General features: G+C 46.9%; 1 protein-coding gene across 3 annotated transcripts in view; it reads right to left on the bottom strand.

Annotated features, from left to right (window-relative positions):
• Boc (BOC cell adhesion associated, oncogene regulated) overlaps positions 1-18,415 on the bottom strand; it is a 73,340-nt gene that overhangs the window by 17,823 nt on the left and 37,102 nt on the right. For all 3 annotated transcript variants that reach the window (XM_028872080.2, XM_028872082.2, XM_028872081.2), the window contains 3 exons: positions 17,939-18,115; positions 17,036-17,314; positions 759-905 (listed from right to left, as the gene is read on the bottom strand). In XM_028872080.2, the coding sequence (XP_028727913.1) occupies positions 759-905; positions 17,036-17,314; positions 17,939-18,020 (508 nt within the window). In that variant the 5' untranslated portion in view covers positions 18,021-18,115. The remainder of the gene's footprint in view (positions 1-758; positions 906-17,035; positions 17,315-17,938; positions 18,116-18,415) is intronic.

Genomic DNA, 18,415 nt, shown 5'->3' with positions numbered 1-18,415 from the left:
GCATTCTGTCTTTTCTGAGTTTCTTTCCTTTTTTCTTCCTCCTAAGATTTCTATCACAAACATATATTCCTTTCATAAGCAAAGAAAGTCTAGAATATGAAAGGCATGCATTTTGAGTTACAAGGTCAGGCCAAGATAGGTCAACTTGGCCTTACATGTAAGTTTGTTGTCGGGGAGGCTGATTTCCTTTTAATGGACACACGTCTCCTTGTTGGCACTGTGGACCAAACTGTGGCCTCCCCTAGGCCAGCCATCACGTCCACCAACCATGGTCTGAGCAGAAAGCTGTGAGAGCCGAGATTACCACGGTACCCAGGAAATGGGGGCAGCTGTGAGATCCCACCAAAAGACCATGTAGGGGAAGATGCCCCCCCACCAGGGAATGCTGAGGCTCTGGGGACTCTGGGCTTGTCGGGTAGCTTTTCTCTACACGCCTGGTGGCAAGGCCTTGAACAGAGAGCATCTGGAGCCCGCCATGTGCTGAGTGCCTGATGAAATGGCAGCGGCCTGGCCACACCTTCCAGGGCTCCACAAGATGAGTTAAAGTCTGCAAGACAGGGCAGAGGAACTCCATCGTGGAAACTGCCCCCTTGGCATCTTTTAGAGCCAATTGTCAGAGTGGAGGACAGCTGGCTAGCCTGACTTTGGGGCTGTCACGTGATCCTGGGGACTGAGGGAGGTAGCAACAGCTGACAAATGAAAGCAGGCAGAAGCCAGCGCTCCTGGGCTCTGCCTTGGAGTTCCTGTCCTTTCCTTACCTCTAGAGGCCTCCAGCCACTCCTGTTTGACGCTGTACCGGACCTGGGCTTTTGGATGGCTCTCAGGCAGATGGCAGGCAATGACGGCTGTGTTCCCCTCGTCCACTTCAATCACATGCTGCACATCTAACTTAAAGTCCTGGAGATCTGTGGGGAGAAAGGACGGTTCCAATTAGACCCAGACGGAGAATGTCAGTGTGGCATCCCCGGGTGGATTGCTGCTGGAAATCACAATAAGCAGCTTCAGAACCCACTCTGGACCGTAAGTGAACGATGAGACATTTCTTGGCTTCTTGGTGGTACATAGAGTTTTATAAGAATGGAATGCACGGCCTCATCATTGTATGGAGTGAAACTTGGAACGTCTATAAATGTATGTTTGGGGAGGCACAGAGAATCCTGCTAGGAGGTGACCACAGCAGTTTCTTCTGTGACACTAAGAGTGAGATGGTCCTACTCTGCTGTCCTGGATACGGGTCATGCCCAGGGCACAAATGTCCGAGTACAACTGTCAGAAGGCTCTGAGAATGGAGAGTGAAGAGAAAAATGAGAAGAAATGTTGATGTTTTCCTCCAGGTCCATCAAGAACAGCCTCCCAGGTTCTTACACATTCAAAAAAGTGACTCCGTTACCAACCATGGTCATAGCTAAGATACTGCTGCCGAGAATCTACGGTCACTAATGACTAAGCCTCTCTGATACTCTTAGGTGACAAGGGATCTCCCAAGACACTAGGACACCCCAGGTGGCATCCCAATGTGGAATCTGAGATGAGCTAAAGGTCCTGACACAAGACTTCAGCGTCCTCTGGCATGCCGCAGCCATTTCTTCTGCGTAGGCTTTGTGGGAAGACTGGGTCTAAACTAGGAGAGAATGGAGACCCATCTGGAGCAAGAGCAGAGTGTTTCCCAAACAGTTCATGTGGCTAAAAAACACATTTCTTTGCATGGGCCAAATCACTGATGCCGTTGAAAAGCTGGACCATTTCTACAACAAAACCACATTCCGAACAGGAAGCTGGGTTTTCAGGGTTGTAGAAATAGAGGGAATCTATTTTAAGAGAAGGGATAAAGCTAACAGAACACAAAGAAAGGGCTAAAATACTTTACCCAGATACTCTTTTCAGTGTGGTACCAAAGAAGCCATGGAGGCCCACTCTCGGAGTGCAGATAATTCCCAAACTCTGCTCAGTCTCTAAGCCTTGGGCTTCCTGAAATTTCTTTGCAAGACTCTACCTGCTTGCAATGCATTCCCATGGACCACTCAGAAAAGGAAAGCTGAGTAGGTAGAAAGAAGATTTCTCACAAAACATGAGAAATAACTGCCACAAATAAACTATAGTCACCACAGGGAGACCTAGTGACCAAGTTATTGGCAAGGTCAAGGAGGCTGCCTATTTAGTAGAAGCTGTCAGTCAGGCCACGGTAGGGAAGAAAGCCCATTGTTTGTTTTTTGTTTGTTTGGTTGTGTTTTTCTTTTCTTTTCTTTTCTTTTTTTTTTTTGGTTGTTGTTTATGAAAAGATCATTATCCCTTTCATTTCAGTGTTAAACCACTCACTCTTTAAGGACAGGGGCCAAGATTTGTTCATATATGTCCTCTGAACCTAACTTGGGTCTTGACCCCCACTGACAGTCAATGGTCAATGAATTAATATCATGGAAACCAAGCTTCACTAGTTAGATGCCCATTTATATGGCCTATGAACCCAAATTCTCTCACAAAGCTTGGTTCACGTTGTGAGCTCAAGGACAAGGTAGGTCCTAACACAAATGTCCCTTGAGCATTTTAAGTGTGGTAAGGGTAGTTATTTTAGAAAAAGAATGCCTGGCACCTAGGAGGTCAGAAGAGGGCATCCAATCCCCTTGAATTAGAGTTACAGACAGTTGTGAGTTGCTCTGTAGGGACTGGGAATTGAACCCAGGTCCTCTGGAAGAGCAACCAGTGCTCTTAACTGCTAAATTATCTTCAATCCTTAACCCATGTGAATGAAGGATTTTCATTTTGCACTGGGGCCTGGCTGAGCCTCTCAGTTAAGATGATGAATGAGTTTGCATCTGAACACTGGTAATGGCACTCCTTTAAAAGCGTTTCACTGCAAACAGGCAAAAGGCCCTAATCCTCCTCCAGGGTAGAGAGTCTTGTACCTGCCAAGTCAGGAAGCTCCCCACAAAGTGAGCTGTGAGCAACTGCACTTCAGAGGCATTCGGAAAATTCCCTAGGCACTGAGAAGCACTCTCCTCCACGGTCTAATAAATCTAAAGCTACCCCACCAAGAGTTGTTTTTTTTTTACACCCCCCCCCTTTCTTTACATCATCCCAAGGAAAATCGCCCGCAGCAAGAATAGACTTAAACCGTGCAGATCATTTTGCAAGACAGATGTGCAACTGAAAGGAGCCTGGCATCCGAAAGCCATCTCCATGGTAATGGCCCCAGGCTCCTGCCTACTACAACTGAAGGCTCATCCAGGCACGGTTCTGCGCGCTCCACCAGGCACCCACCTCACCAACCCCATGCTAGAGCACTGGGGCCTCCTTAAGCCCCTCTTGGCTCCCCCTGCACCCTCTGACAGCTGCTAGAGTAGAAACAGAAGGCTGTGCATTCAGGGAGGCATGAAGCTGGGCACTGGTCAGCCAGGCAGCCCAACTTTCCCTTTGTTCTGATGCCAACATGTGCACAACAGGCCGTGCGGGCAGGGCCCTGGACACCCCATCTGGGTACCCCACTCCTCACAAGGGCTGACTGGCAGGCAAGGCTTCTTGGCTTCCAAACAAGTAAGCAACACTTCGGTCTTCGCGGCTGCCCCCTCCTTGGGCCTCCTAAGCTTAAGTCTTGAGCTGCGGCCTTCCGTCACCCCCAGTTCGGCTGCTTCAGACAAATTCGAGTTTCACTGAGGGATCAAAGGCAGCGTAACGAAGTGACGGATGATGTATAAAAATCAGGGCCCCCATTTCTTCTGGGCAGGAAGGAGGCCAGAGATGGAGGAGACTCCGTGATCAGTAACACACTAGTCAGCTATCAGTAGGCAGATGCAGAGGTATCCAGCTGGCTTCATATGAAGGGGAACAGCCTGTTCCCATGCCAGGGCTCTGCAAAGCAGTTTCCTGGCCCTCAACAATGCCTCGATGGGAATAAAGGGCAGGCCCTTCAGTTACAAATGGGGTTAACAGGCCTCTGTTGGCGGAAGGGTGGGTCAAGTTTCATGGGAAATGGCTTGAGAGGACACCTGTCCTTGCCTGTTGCCTGTGTGCTTGAGAAATGCATCACAGGAATGTTTTCTCAGCTTTAATATTTTACCTTCCCTCACACCTTCCTTCTGCACATTCTTCCAGCTACTTCATTGAACTGTCTAGCAGACCTACTCATTTCTCAGATCTCCACAGGTCAGAAGCTCTGGTCTTTGGGGCCACCTCTGAGGTTACTAACATGCCTTGTTGTCATTGTACTTGGTCTTTTCTGAGAAAGCTCACAGTATTTTGGGCTCTATACAGAGTCCTGCCCAGTTCCTCCCCCTGAAAAGCTCAGATTCCGAAGGGAAACTGAAAATTCCAACATGTAGGTTCTTCGAGACACCTCGATGCGCTGTCCACAGCGATTTCTCCAAATGCACACTGTGCGGTGTGTTCTACACTTCCTCTTTCCACTTAATGGGAATGTCCGGCCCAAATTCTGTTGGCCATGGGAAAAACAAGAAAGCATATGAAAAATATTTACAAGCATTTCCTTTTTGTTGAGGTGAATATGTGAAAAGCACATGTGGGCACATTTGGTCTTGAGTCCATTTGAACTACTTAACCACTTTCTAGCCTCCATCACTCTGCCCTTAATAAGAAGCTAGTAATAGTAAGTAGAACAAGCTGGATGGTGGTGGCTCACACCTTTAATCCCAGAACTTGAGAGGCAGAGGCAGGCAGATCTCTCTGAGTTAAGGGTCAGCCTGGTCTTCAGAGCTAGTTCCAGGACAACCAGGGTTGCACAGAGAAATGCTGTCTCAAAAAACCAAAAAAATAAAATAATAATAATAATAATAATTAGAACTATGAATTAAATTACAAAATTGGAGGAATATGTTTACACACGCTCAGTATAAACGGTCAAAATCTTAACTGAAGGCTTACTTCCTCATTTTCAGAGTGTTCCCAGAGTACCTGGGGTCTCAGCTCCATGTTCCTAATATAACCCAAACCCCAACTTTCCAAGAGGTTCTTCACTCGGTCTTCTCCCTGAACACCCTCCTCGTGGTGGTAAATCAAAGCTCTTTCTGTTCGGGCAGAAAAGATGGCGCCTTTGCTGGGTGCTGTACAAGTCACCAACACCCCCATCTTTTGTGCGCCAGGCCGAGGACTCAAAACAGTTTTGGTGCTCTGGCCATGTGGGTGTTTATCGCACATGGTCCTGTCCCATCGGACTCTCGTGTCCTCAGAGATCAGAGGACAAGCCCGAACTTATCTGCTGGGGTCTGGATGGGATCCACCAGATTGTGGGCACCGCATGGGGCTCACTTGGCAAAGCTGCTGGGATGCTTAGCAGCCTCAGGGCCATGGCCAAATTTCTGGGCTCACTGTTAGTTCTATTCCCCAACTCTCATGGCCTCCAAGCCTCAACTTGCCCCTGTGGCAGCTTATTGTGTCTATGGCTGAGGTTACGGAGCTTGGGCAGAGTCTAGGCCAATGGCGCCACGACTCGGTGAGAGGCTGACCCGGTGGTCTTTCCCGGCACCTCAGTCACTTTGGACAAGGAGGTAGAGGTACTGAGTGCTTTCTCTGGCTGAATCCCCCGGTTCACAGCTTCACAGAAAGACTTGGGTATGGCAGTGAAGAAGGCAGAGGGTTCGCGGCATTGCCTCAGGAAGCGGCCTCTGGCACTGTGGAGCTTGTCTGAGCCCCGAACTGCTCTATCGGTCGGTCCGGAGTCACACACCGCATTCACTCCTTCTCATCTAAGATCCCATTGCTTAGCTTCGCCCACGGATGAGCCTTGGAATACAGTACTTTGCGAGAGGAAAACCACACAAGCCACCCGCAAAGGATAGGGGACCAAGGAAAGCTGCAGTGGATGAGGTCAGGGAGCCGGGCATCTGGAGAGTGCCAGGGGCTATCGCGCCTTGGGCAGGCGTCTCAGAAGCTGAGCATTTGAGGAAATGACTAAGCGCGCTTACCAGTGGATAGCCAGGGCACACAGACCACTAAAGCCAAACAACGGTAACTCACAAGGCGGGCCCAAACCATGTTTTCTTTTCTTTTTTCTTTTTTTGAGCTGAGGATCGAACCTAGGGCCTTGTGCTTGCTAGGCAAGCGCTCTACCACTGAGCTAAATCCCCAACCCCCAAACCGTGTTTTCTATAACAGGCATTTAGTGCAGTGCCATCCATCCCTTCAAGCATTGCCGATGCCGCCACTCAGCCACGCTGGTAGTTAGAATTCTACCAGGCACCACAGAAAATGCAAAGGAGATAAGACAGGTCCTGGACGGTGGGGGAGATGAGATAGGTAAGATCAATGTAAGAGTGGTACCCCAGCCTCATCCTCTCCTCTTCCACCAACAGCCTACGCCAGGCTGCCACAAGCTGCATACAATTTAGGGAGGAAGTTGGAGAAGCTAGCTTTGTACCTCCCTTGGCAGGCCGGGACAGTGAATAAATATGTTTGCTCTCTTTGGGAATTTTTCCCCCTGCCAATCCAATTGTACAAATAATGTTGGCTCCAAACAAAACTCTTTCCCGACAGCCATGGAAACATGACATGAAATTTCTCAAACACAGTTTCTGATGAAAGCGAGGCATGCTAGGCTGTCTTTTATTTAAATAAAAAACAGTTTCTATGGGTGTGTGTGGGGGGGGGGGGGGTCGGAGTTTTGCATCTGCCAAACAGATTAGCTGTCAAATCTTGGTTTTGTTTTGTTTTTCCTCAGTTGAGGTGTGGCTCCCCACATTTGAAAGGTGGGAGGGCTGAGAGTGGAGGAGACATAAACGAGGTTGGGGAGTGGGGACCGAGGGCAGAAAAAAAAATAGTCAAGACAAGAAAACTGGGGGTGAGGAGAGAGAAGGCATAGAGCGGCAGGCGTGTGAGAAGGAGGAAAGAAGGAAAAAAACTGTTTTGCAATGTTATTAAATGATTTGCAATAAACGGCTCAAGGCTTTAGGATTTTTTTTTTTTTTTTTGGCTTGAACCAATTAAAAATATTTTTTAAAAGACATAAGGGAACATGAAATGTGATTAATCCTCAAAGACAAGTCAAAGATGGAGCCATGTCTCCACCGAGTCTGGCGGCCAGATGCACCGTGAGACGTCTGCAGCCACCCCCAATTTATCTGGCTTCAGTGCTTCTGTGAGGTGGAGCTGGCGCACGGAGCTGAAGTTTCTTTTGGACCCGATGAAACAGTTTGGAAAAAATACACTGAAGAAGAGAGAGAGGGGGTGAAAAAAAAAAAAAAAGATTTGCTTGCCAACAACCCACATCACACATGCTCCTCTGATCACCCAAATATAAATATAAACTTAGCAATGGGAAAATTCATGTGAATCCTGGTGGTCTGGACTCATCCGAGGCAGAGCTGGATCCCAGCACGGGCTTCGTCAGGGCTGGTGGCCAGCACAGGGAGAGACGAGAGTGAAGACAGGAGCCAGGCGGCTCCGAAGGGGGCGGGGCTCTCTAGCATGGTCCTTGTAAACAGAATTCCAGGTTGGAGAGACGGGACCACTGTCCTGGGGATGGGGGTGCTCATGTGCCCCTCCTTCCTTCCCAGACACCTGTGAGGGCTGTGGCTCTCACCAGCGCTGGCTTTCCCTTGAAGGTTCCGGTGACCATCTCCTTCTCTTCTCACATATTTATTTATTTATTCAGTGTGTGTGTGTGTGTGTGTGTGTGTGTGTGTGTGTGTGTACATGTGCCACAGTGACGACTCTCAGGAGTCAGTCCTCTTTACCAGCTTGTAGGATCTGGGGGTTGAATTCAAGTGCCAGGCCTGCATGCAAGTGAGGCTAACCACTGAACCATCTTGCCAGCCCTCCATTGCATTTAATATCCTCCTACACTTTTGACTTCCATTTTTGTTTTCTAAAAGCTCTTCTGTGGGGTGCCAGCTGCTCTTCCAGAGGACCAGGTCCCATTCCCAGCACCCACATGGCAGCTAACAGACATCTCTAATTTTCATTGGTAGTGAGGAGAGGGGGGTCAGGGTCTAGTGTCCTCTTCTGGCACTGTATGCATATGATGCACAAGACATACATACAGGCAAAACATTTACACATATAAACAAGTAAGAGTTAAAAATCTAAGTCTTGATATTTTGACGTGCCTACAGTAATTGCTTCATAATCTACTTTTCTATCTATCACGATCTTACTAGAATTAAGACCCAGGTCAGCAGAGAAATTCATACAGAGCAAATACTCTGCTCTGCTGACTCAGTATTTTATTTCTTACAATCTATTCAAACAAACAAAATAAACAAACAAAAACCATTTAGTTTCTCTTTTCTGTTGTTTTTGTTTGCTCAGGATTTCACCGTGTAGTCCTGGAACTCACTCTGTAGACCAGGCTGGCCTGGAACTCACAGAGATCCACCTGCCTCTGCCTCCTGAGTGCTGGGATTAAAGGTGTGTGCCACCACCTCTGGGCTTAGCACCATTTTCTTTATAGGAAAAATTGCTGTTTGCCTCAGCAGATTGTTGGGTTTTGTTTGTTTTTCTTCTATTTTCTGTCTCTGTTAAGTGATGGTTTCAGATGTATTTTCTAATTCTCAAACTGGTCATCAGATCCCAAAATGTTTGGAAGTCTAAAAGTAAGATCAAAGTAGACATCATTAAATGTTCCACATATACCTAAATGGAATGTGAAGGAACTCATCAACCCATTAGATTGTCTCCTTTTGTCTTAGGGAGCCATCTTGCATCTTTCCACCAAGCAGCCTAGTGGTTCCAAACCAAACTAGTCAATCTTCCTCCCATCTTCAGCACAATTGACTTCGGTTGGCCCTCCCTTTTTCTCTTGGCTTAGACAATGGACCTACAATTTTGTGTAAGTGTGTCAATACGTGGCTGAGTACACAAAGAATTGGGGGGTGGAGGTGTCATGAGTCTATTGTGGGATAATCTTCTTGTACATTGTGAAGATGTGTCTCTGCCAAGGTACCTTCTGATTGATTTCATAAAGAGCTGAATGCCCAATAGCTAGGCAGGAGAGGATAGGCGGGACTTCTGGGGAGAGAGGGGAACTGGAGAGGAATGAGAGGGGTGGGGATTCACCAGAGAGATGCAGAGTAAGTGGGATGTACAGTATGGAAGAGAGGTAACGAGCCACGTGGCAGAATGTAGATTAATAAATGTGTTAATTTAAGTTATAAGAGCTAGTTGGGAACAAGCCTAAGCTAAGGCCAAGCCTTCATACTTAATAAGTCTCCGTGTTATTGTAATTGGGAGCTGGTGGTCCAAAGAAAGTCCCATCTATGTGAGTTTTTAAACGTGTTCTTGGTAAAAGGCACCACAGACTTGAGCTTAGTTTGGTAAATAGTGACTACTGTAAAACTGGACTCTTGACTATCTCGGATATCCGCTGCTAAGTAAGATGCTCTGTGTGGGGTTTACAGCATAGGTCTGTTTAGATGCTTCTAACAAGCTGCTGACACCATTTGAAGATTCTACCAGAATATCAGCAAATTCTTATCAGATAAATTCATGCCTTGATTACCTGAAAACAGAAGAAATTAGTTATGACTTGGACCTAGAGCTGTTTTTTTTTTTTTTAAAAAAAACTAACATATTCAGCTCCTTGGCGCCTTCTGGGTCTGAAGAGCTTTGGGTGCTTTTCTTGCTCACGTGGCCAAGTCAAACACATCATTTACTACGAAAAGCACTAAATTTCAGACTAAGCCAGTTCTCCCTCTCCAAGTTTTGGCTGCCATGGAGCTGCCTGGTCTGGCTTCAGCTGCAGACTGCCTTCCCCTCCTGGGGCAGCTCAGGAGGCCACCTGTGTTTTCTTTTCTCCCCCAGTTCTTCTCTCCTCTGCCATCCCTTCATCCCAAAGCAAAGGGCGTGCACAGGATTCCACAAGTCAGCCAAGCTGCTCCACATTTTTTTTTTCTTATTTGGAGCAAATGGCCCCTTCTTGTTTTCTCTGGGAATCATGTACAGCCTGGGCCAGACTGGTGTGTGTTGGGGGTTAGGGATGCTACTGCAGGCAAAATCCTTAGGACTCCTTTCTGAGTTACAGAATGTACATTTGTCAAAGGTAAAGAGACAAAAACAAACAAACAAACAAAACAAAACAAAACAAAACCAGTGAGAAAAATCAAGTGGAGGATGGCATGGAATAACAAGAGACAGTTAAGTAATCCGACTAACTTGAGTTAGGTTAAGAATTTGGTCATACGGTTGGGGAGTTGGCAAAGGCTGGAGAGCTGGCTAAGTGGTTAAGAGCACTGGTTGATCTTCCAGAGGACCCAGGTTCAGTTCCCAGCACTCACACAAACATCTATAATTCTAGTTCCAGGGGATCCCAGGCCCTCATCTGGTCTCCTTGGGCAACGGGCATGCACATGGTATACACACATATGTGCAGGCCATACACAGAAAAATAAAAACTAAAAGATTTGGTAGTGTTCACTATGGAAGAGTCTGTGTCATTCCAGAAACTGTCCCTAGGTCTGTCCACCATGTGTTAAAGGCTTGAGGATGGAATATAAAGATTCAAAACATTCAAGATAAAAATAGACTCACACACATTCTTCAAGATTCAATTCCTAGGTCTTTCTCGGTAATCCTGCTCTGCAAATTTAAATATATCATGGCTAGCCTCTCAGTTCACATCTCTGTCAGACAACTTAGAGGGTTGCCATATGGAAGGTCATTTTCTCCACTAGATAGAGATGGCCTCAAAAACTGGGACCAGATCTTACTGAACACATCCCAGTTGTTAAGACGCCAGCCTCCATAACACCCAAATAGAGAAGTCAGCACTGGGAAGCCATACTTTGCACTTTCCCAAGATGCCCTCAGTGGCTCTGATTTTGCCTCACTGAAGCCCTTGAGGACAGCTTAGCAGATGTTAAGTAGAGAGTGATTGAGGAAGACGCTACATTCAAAGTGGCTAGATAATGAGTCAAGGCCACAGAAAACGCTCTCGTAAGAATGTCATAGTGATGGCGGGAAACGGAAGAAGTTCTTGGGATTGGTCAGTTAGCCTGCGTACTTCCTTTTCTTTTAGCCTCGCTACCTCTCTGTTCTAAAAAAGGGTTGAAAGAGGCTAGTAAATACAGCATAAGTGTAAAACAGAATTTGAAGTAAGAATCGAGATATGATATATACGTATATATTACGAATAAAATATCAGCAAATCAAACTTCATAAATAAAGGCGTTAATGAAATTGTCAAATGTGTCCAAAGCCTCTCCTGACAACATGCAGGTACCACGCCAAGAAGGCCGCATGAAGCTGGTGCCTTTATCCTCTGGGAGGGTGTGATGGCTATTCTCGATTGTCAACTTGACTAGATCTGGACTTAACAAAAACCCAAATGGCTGGGCACACCTGTGAGGAATTACCTCTCAATTAAATCATTTGAAGTGGGAAGAGCCACTTCTTATCCAGGTCTTTGAGGTGGGAAGATCCACCTTTAATCTGGGCCACACCTTTTGCTGGCAGCCTATATAAAGGCCATGGAAGAAGGAAGCTTGCTCTCTCTTTGCCTGCCTGCTCCCACTGGGTCTAGCAAGTCCCTTCACTGGTGCTAAAGCCTAATTCTTCAGGATTTGGGTGTATACCTGAAAACCAGCTGAGACATCCAGCCTCATGGACTGAACAACTACTGAATTCTTGGACCTTCTTTTGGTAGACAGCCATTGTAGGAATAGCTGGACCACAGCCTGTAAGCCATTCTAACAAATGCCCTTTCTATATATACACAGAGATTCATTCTACACATTCTGTTCCTCCAGAGAAACCTCACTAACACGGAGGGGCTGGAACAATAAAGTCCCCGAGTCCTTGTCTCCAGTGGACAGCTTCATCTGATTCTGAAATCCAGGACATTTTGAGAGCTCAACAGAGTTTATGGGCCCATAAAGATTGAGAACTAATTGAAGCTAGCTATGCTTTGCATTAAGATAAACATTCAAGCCAGGCCATGATGATGACGCACACCTTTAATCCCAGCACTCTGGAGTCAAAGCCAAGCAGATCTCTGAGTTTGAAGCCAACCTGGTCTACAAAGCGAGTTCCAGGACAGCCAGGATTATGTAGAGACCTTGTCTCAAAAAAAAAAAAAAAAAAAAAAAAAAAAAAAAAAAAAAAAAAAAAAAGAACCCAGAGAGGAAGAGAGAGAGAGAGAGAAAGATGGAATCATCAAGACAGCTGCCTAAGTAGATCCTTAGCTTTCCTGCTGGCTTTTAAAGACATAGATAGTAGATTCAGTGGTCTACTGGGACTTCACACTCCCAGGCTCTAGAGAAAGCAACAATTCCCAGTTATCTCAGCTTCGACTTAAGACCTCTTGTTCTCTTGAACACTAAGCCCCACCCGCCTCACTACACACTAACTGGCAGGTAGCTATGAGGTCGTCACATGTTCAATTCCTAACTACACTGTGGCTGTTGGCTGATGGAAGAACCGGAAGAACTGACTCTTAAAAAAGTAGTAGAGACAGAGAGTTTATGCGGATTCCTAGAGGTAGCGAACAGAGAGGGGCCTTCATGTCTCATGTCAGTTCCATGAAGCTACTGTGATTACCCAATAAGCCGTGTGCCCAGACAGAGGCGTACAGGTGGAACTGGGGGCCATGAAGAGGCCTGGAGTTCCCTAGCGGCTATCTGCTGCTGATTCTGGAGTGGGGGAGCTGCTGGTGCAGCCACATGGAGTTGTAGCCACCTAGTAAAAAGTTCCTTGGAAGGATTAAAGAAGGAAGGGGCTCAAAAGGCATTTCAAATATCGAGTCAGACCAGGGGGCCTGAAGTGAGGCATTAGAGGTGGGAGATTGTTACCAAAAAGCAAGGTTAGGTTAAGCAACACAGGAAATTCTCCACAGGGCACAGGGAGAGTGAATGATTTCCGCCCACACGGCAGGGCAGGTGGGGAAGACCTGGGTGAGACTCGTGGGGGTGATTCTCAACTTCTAGTTCCATTTTTAGCAAAATCCATAAGCTGATGCTACTTGGTCGGGAAGAAATCCACCTCCCAGCACCAACCCAGGAGTACCAGAGGCCTGGGCCAGGACAGTTCTCCAGGGGCCTCTCTATCTCTGAATCCTCAAGCCAGATCCTTGACTCTCTCATGAAAAACTCCCAGTGGTCTCCAGACCGAAGCCAGGAGGTGGCACGTTTCCAGGTAGGCCGAACAGCACTTTGCTTTGTGCGAAGATGAGCGTATGAAGGAAGGTCCCCAAACAGGCCTTCAATGCTGAGTGCGGTGTGTGCCCGTGTGTGCGCTGGCTCTGCCCTGCCCTGCTCTCGTCTGAATGCAGAGGGTGCCGTGGGTAATCCCATCACTAGAGAAGTCTCCTTGTACAGCGGCCAGTCAGCGAAACAGAGCCCCATTCTGCTCAGGAATGTGTTCTCAGAAACTAACTAATCTAACTGCTGAGTCCGGGCCAAACTTCCCCGTGGCATTAGCCCAAAGATAGCACCCCTTTCTCTGGCCGCCACCAGCCTTCCTGCCAGCCTAGTGATGCCCCCCCTCCAAGCCTGGGAGTCTGCAGCTCTCCTCCCCTGGCTACCTCCTCTGAAGGATACCCACCCTCACACCCTCCCTCACCCCGTTTCTCCAACTTCTTTTTTCTAGTCAGGCCCAAACATTTCACAAGCCAATAGCTCTTGGCTTCCAAATGAAACCATCCCCACTCTAGCACGTGCCTTTCTATTCCAACCACACATCCCTTCAAGCACCAAAGAAAGCAGCAGTCATGGTTTGTTTTGTTTTTTTGTTTTTGTTTTGCTTTAAATAAAGACCGTAAACTGAACCTCCTCACACAGATACACACTGAACCAAGCAGAGAGGTCCAAACTAAACCATCTCTTCTCCAACTCCCACTTCTCCCAACAATAAAAGGTTCAGGCTGGCTCCCCGTGAGGTTGGATAGACAATTATAGAGCGTATTGAGCTTCTACAGACACATGCCAATCATTGGCAGATAGAATCTCTCTCCTAGATGCCCCTTTAAGGCATAGATGTTGAAAGGTATGTCTTATTTGTAATAATGAGCAATTGGGAAATTGCTCAGCAACAGGAAATACTTCAGTCCCTTATGGAAGAATTCTACTGTAGGGAGGATGAGCTCGCTCGCTAAGGGCACAGCAGGACGTGTTAGAGCCATGGTTACATGGTATACACATATGCAGGAGCTCATTGGTTGTCCACTTAGGAGCCAGGCTCTTTGCACTCTATTGTATGCATTGTATACTCATCGAAGGAGAAAAGGTAAATTATTATATGGCCAAAGGAAAATGCTTATCATACAATGCCAAAGGGAAAGGTAAGAATAGAATATGCATTATTTAGTCATATTATAATAACATAAATATATGGGTATGAATAAAAACTGGAAGAGTATATACCAAAATGACAAACATGGTTGTGTGAAGAGGGTGGACTTTTTAAAAAATTTATACTAGTCATCCATTTTATTTTATTTTTAAATATATAGGTTGGTTTAATCCAGCAGTTTTCACATAATCCAATGTGTCTTAGCAGCCATCATTCCCTCATTAGCAATCAGAAAAATCTAAAGAAAATACAATAATATACAGAACCCAGACTCTCTGTATATTTCTCAGAAGATGACAGACTTAAGGATTACGTTGCTTTCTACATATTCCAAACTTCCTATCGGGCAATTCTAATTTTAAAATCGGTAACAGAGGAAGTCAGAAATATCTGATGCCAAGAAGTGTGGTTCTGATCTCAGCCACTCTTAACGGGATGAGATGATCCCCTATCTATCTCTACCCCTTCCTCTAAGCCTTCCTACATCCCCCTACCCACCCTGAAGCCCAGCCAGAGAAAAGTGCCTAGCTGCACTTTGCCCAGCGCTTAGCTTTCTCCCAGAGACCTGACACTCAAACTGAATGGCATGTCTAGGAGAGTAGGGTAGGGACAGAGATATATCTCAATGTCAACCTGGCCCCTCAGGGAGACACTCTTCCCATGCCCTGTAGGAAAAAGCAGAACTTCTTGATAGTTCCTAAGAAACGAGGAACACCACCAGCAGCCCTGTTCCACTATCCCACAGTGACGTCCTGTTGGGGATCTGGGACAAGAGGCAGGGAGGAGCCTTTCTTTCTTGTTCTTCTGTTTCCCTATTCCTTAACACACTCTTTCCAGGGCTCACATCTCACACACCTCCGTGACCTCATTTGACATCAATTGACCCACACTGCAGAAGTTTTCTCCTTTGGACCTATGATGTGGGACAGCTCACTTCTTAGAACCACATTACCCATGAGGCCAATGGTGATAGTGATACGGAAGCCCAAAAACAAGCTTGTCAGGGACGAAAAGACACTATTAAGTTATGAGACCACGAGTTCTAGAAATCTCAAAGTTTATAGCCAAATGCCTAAAGTCTTGACAAGTGTCCCTATTTCCTACCTTTCAGGGGGAAAGGGTCCTAGATGGAAGCGATTCTTTGTTCCCTGGCCATGAGCTAAGCATCCAAGAATGAGAACTGAGGAGAGCATTTGATGAGTAGTTGTCGTGAAGGGTTCGTGAACGAAGGACTGAAAGTCAGATAGCAAATGCCCTGTGCATAGGACATTGTACATCCAGTGGCAATCACATATCAAGGCAGTGTGTCACACTGCCCCCCCCCCCACCATATGGCCTAACAGAGTGAGCTGAGTAGGGTACACAGAGTGTCAGTTAGCATTACCTGTCCTGGATGAGGCTCCTCATCCAGCTATGAGCGTCAAGTCACTTGACCCTTACTCTGATTTACTGGATCCTCAAAATACACTCTCAAAGTCATTGTAAAAATTAGGTCTCACTCTCACAAGCATAAAAGAAATGTGAAATGTGAGCAGTCCTAAAGACCACGTGGCAGGAAGTACTGAGTCCACCAGAATCACTTCTTTGTGTGTGTGGAGTGGGTGAGTGGGAGGTTGGAGGCCACTTAGCCCTTGGCTTCCGTGTGTGTGTGTGTGTGTGTGTGTGTGTGTGTGTGTGTGTGTGTATTTTTTCTTTTGGACAGGGTTTCTTTGTCTTTTTCTTTTTCTTTCTGGCTGTCCTGGAACTCACTCTGTAGACCAGGCTGGCCTCAAACTCAGAGACCCTCCTGCCTCTGCCTCCTGAATGCTGGGATTAAAGGCATGCGCCACCCCTGCCTGGCTTGGCTTCCATATATCGACCTGAGAACATGCGTTCTTTTAACGTAATAATCACAGACAATAGAGGGGAGATAACACTAATTCAACATCATCACAAGCAGAATGCCTACTACAGACAGTGATTTCAGCCAACTACCTTACACTGAGAGCAGCAATATAAGATACGCAAACCCCTGAAAAGAAGGGAAAGAAAGAAAGAAAGAAAAAAAGAAAGAAAGAAAGGAAGGAATGAAGAAAGGAAGGAAGGAAGAGTGTGAGCTTTGAGTGGGTGTCGCCTCTTCCTTATTTCTCTTCTCTTTATTCAGTTATTAAGTAATTTCCTTTGCATTTCTTCGGGAATTTATATTTAGGGTCTGGTCAGATGGCTCAGTGGGTAAATGCACCATCCAGTGAGCCTGAGGACCTGTGCTCAGTCCTCCTAGGACCCTCATGGTGGACTAAAAGAACTGACCCCCACAAGTTATTCTCTGACCTCCACCTACACTCAGTGGCAATACACATCACCATCATCATCATCATAATAATAATAATAAATTTTAAATAATTTATATCCCAGGCATTAGGAATAGGCTGAGGCCAAGTTTGGAGTACACAGGCTCTCTCCATAGCCCTGAAAAAAAAAAAACCTGACTGAAACCTCTGTGACGAGGAGGTAAGAGGTAAAAAGTCGTGCTCAGACAGCAGCTGTCATATGCTACTAAAACAACTGACCAAATAGAGGAGGCACCAATTCTGGGCCCCCAGAAGAGTTCACTCCCTGCAGACGCTCTACACATCACCCTGCTCAGAGGGGAAAGTTCTCCAGGACACCACAGGCCCCAAGACTGTTGAGCAGGCACCACTTGGCTGTGCAAAGTTTCAGCAGTTGTGGTCCCTTGATTGCTATGATTATGGAAATTCGAGAAAAGAGAGAGACAGTAGAAGGAGGTGAGGCCACGCCGTACAGTGTGGCAAAGCAGCAGACTCACTGGCTAGTGTCACCGTGGCTGGCACGCTGGCCACAGCTCCTGCGGGAATCCGAGCCACACACTGGTACCGTCCCACAGTGTGGTTGTTGAGGGCAGCAATGACGAGGGTCCCCCGGGTGACGAGGACACCCAGAGCATCATCCGAGCCATTGATCTCCTTCCCGTTGAGGCGCCAAGTCACATTCACCCATGGTGGCTCTACCACACAGCCCAGGATCACAGTTCCTCCAAGCTTCTGGACAGTGGACACGGGCTGGACAGTGACCTGGGGAACTTCATCTGGAAAAAGAATAACAATAGAGCAATGAGCAGAGTTTCCCCAAGAAACCACTGCGGCCACCATCTTTTGAGAAGCCACCTAGGTAGGATTCGGCACCCAGGTGAGCTGCTCTTCTCTTGGAAAACTCAGCTCCCCTTGCCCATTCCCCACCCTACCTCTTACTAGAAAGTCCCCTTGCTACATAGCCAGGCAGTATAAAGGCAAAAGCTCAGGCTCTGGAGTTGGACAGACCTTGGCTGAATCCAGTGCCGCCGCTTGGAGTTGTGGAATTCTGGCCTTTCTGCCAACTGTGGCTAGTAATGCTTGACTCACAACATTGTCGAAAGGCTCGCTGATCATGCAAATGGCCTAGCCTGGGCTCATACAATAAAGACATATTACAGGCAGCTATTATTGGTATGCATCCTCTACTAGTAGTATAGAAAGTATTAAAACACAAAACTATAAGCAATATGGCATTGTCCTGATCACTTTTCATCTTGTGTTCTCAAGTGTGCCACAGCCAGGAGGTCAATAGAGATGTCGTAGCCTAAGGACACTAAGCTGCTTCAGGCTCCCATCTGACATCAAGGTAAAGTCCTCTTCCTGGAGGGGCAGGCTGGGAACAGAACGAAAGCACTCACCCAAATCAGCAAGGCAGCTGGCTGCAGCCAAGAGGAGCCAGACTGGCGTAACCATAGGCCACTTTCCTCTGCACGTTGTCATCTTCCCACAGAGTATGGTGTGTCACAGAGGGTTCTGAGCCAAAGTCCCATAAGCCACGCGTGAGCCTTGTAGAGATACTGCAGTCCTCTGTAACCCTGTTGTGAGAGAAGTTGGGAGCATGGCCATGGTGAGACTCTCTGGGGCTTGGCCCATCCCTCAACCCCACTCCATCAGACTTGCAGGCAGTGTTCAGAGGCTGTGCTATTGGAGGACCAAAGAGGTTCTTCATGACATTTCTTATCTGAAGGATGAGTCTTATCAGGATCCCTCCTGTGTCAGGAGGTAATTTCATCATGGAAACAGTGCTAGAACCTTGACCGTGACTGACAGTGAGGACAAGAGAGTCCAAGGTATGGAGGGACTGAGAACCATGGAAGGGCCAGGTAGGGGCAGTG

This window comes from Peromyscus leucopus, chromosome 12, assembly GCF_004664715.2.
Source record: "Peromyscus leucopus breed LL Stock chromosome 12, UCI_PerLeu_2.1, whole genome shotgun sequence".
Classification (NCBI taxonomy): domain Eukaryota; kingdom Metazoa; phylum Chordata; class Mammalia; order Rodentia; family Cricetidae; genus Peromyscus; species Peromyscus leucopus.
The sequence above is the reverse complement of the archived record's forward strand: the minus strand, read 5'-3'. Positions and strand labels throughout refer to the sequence as shown.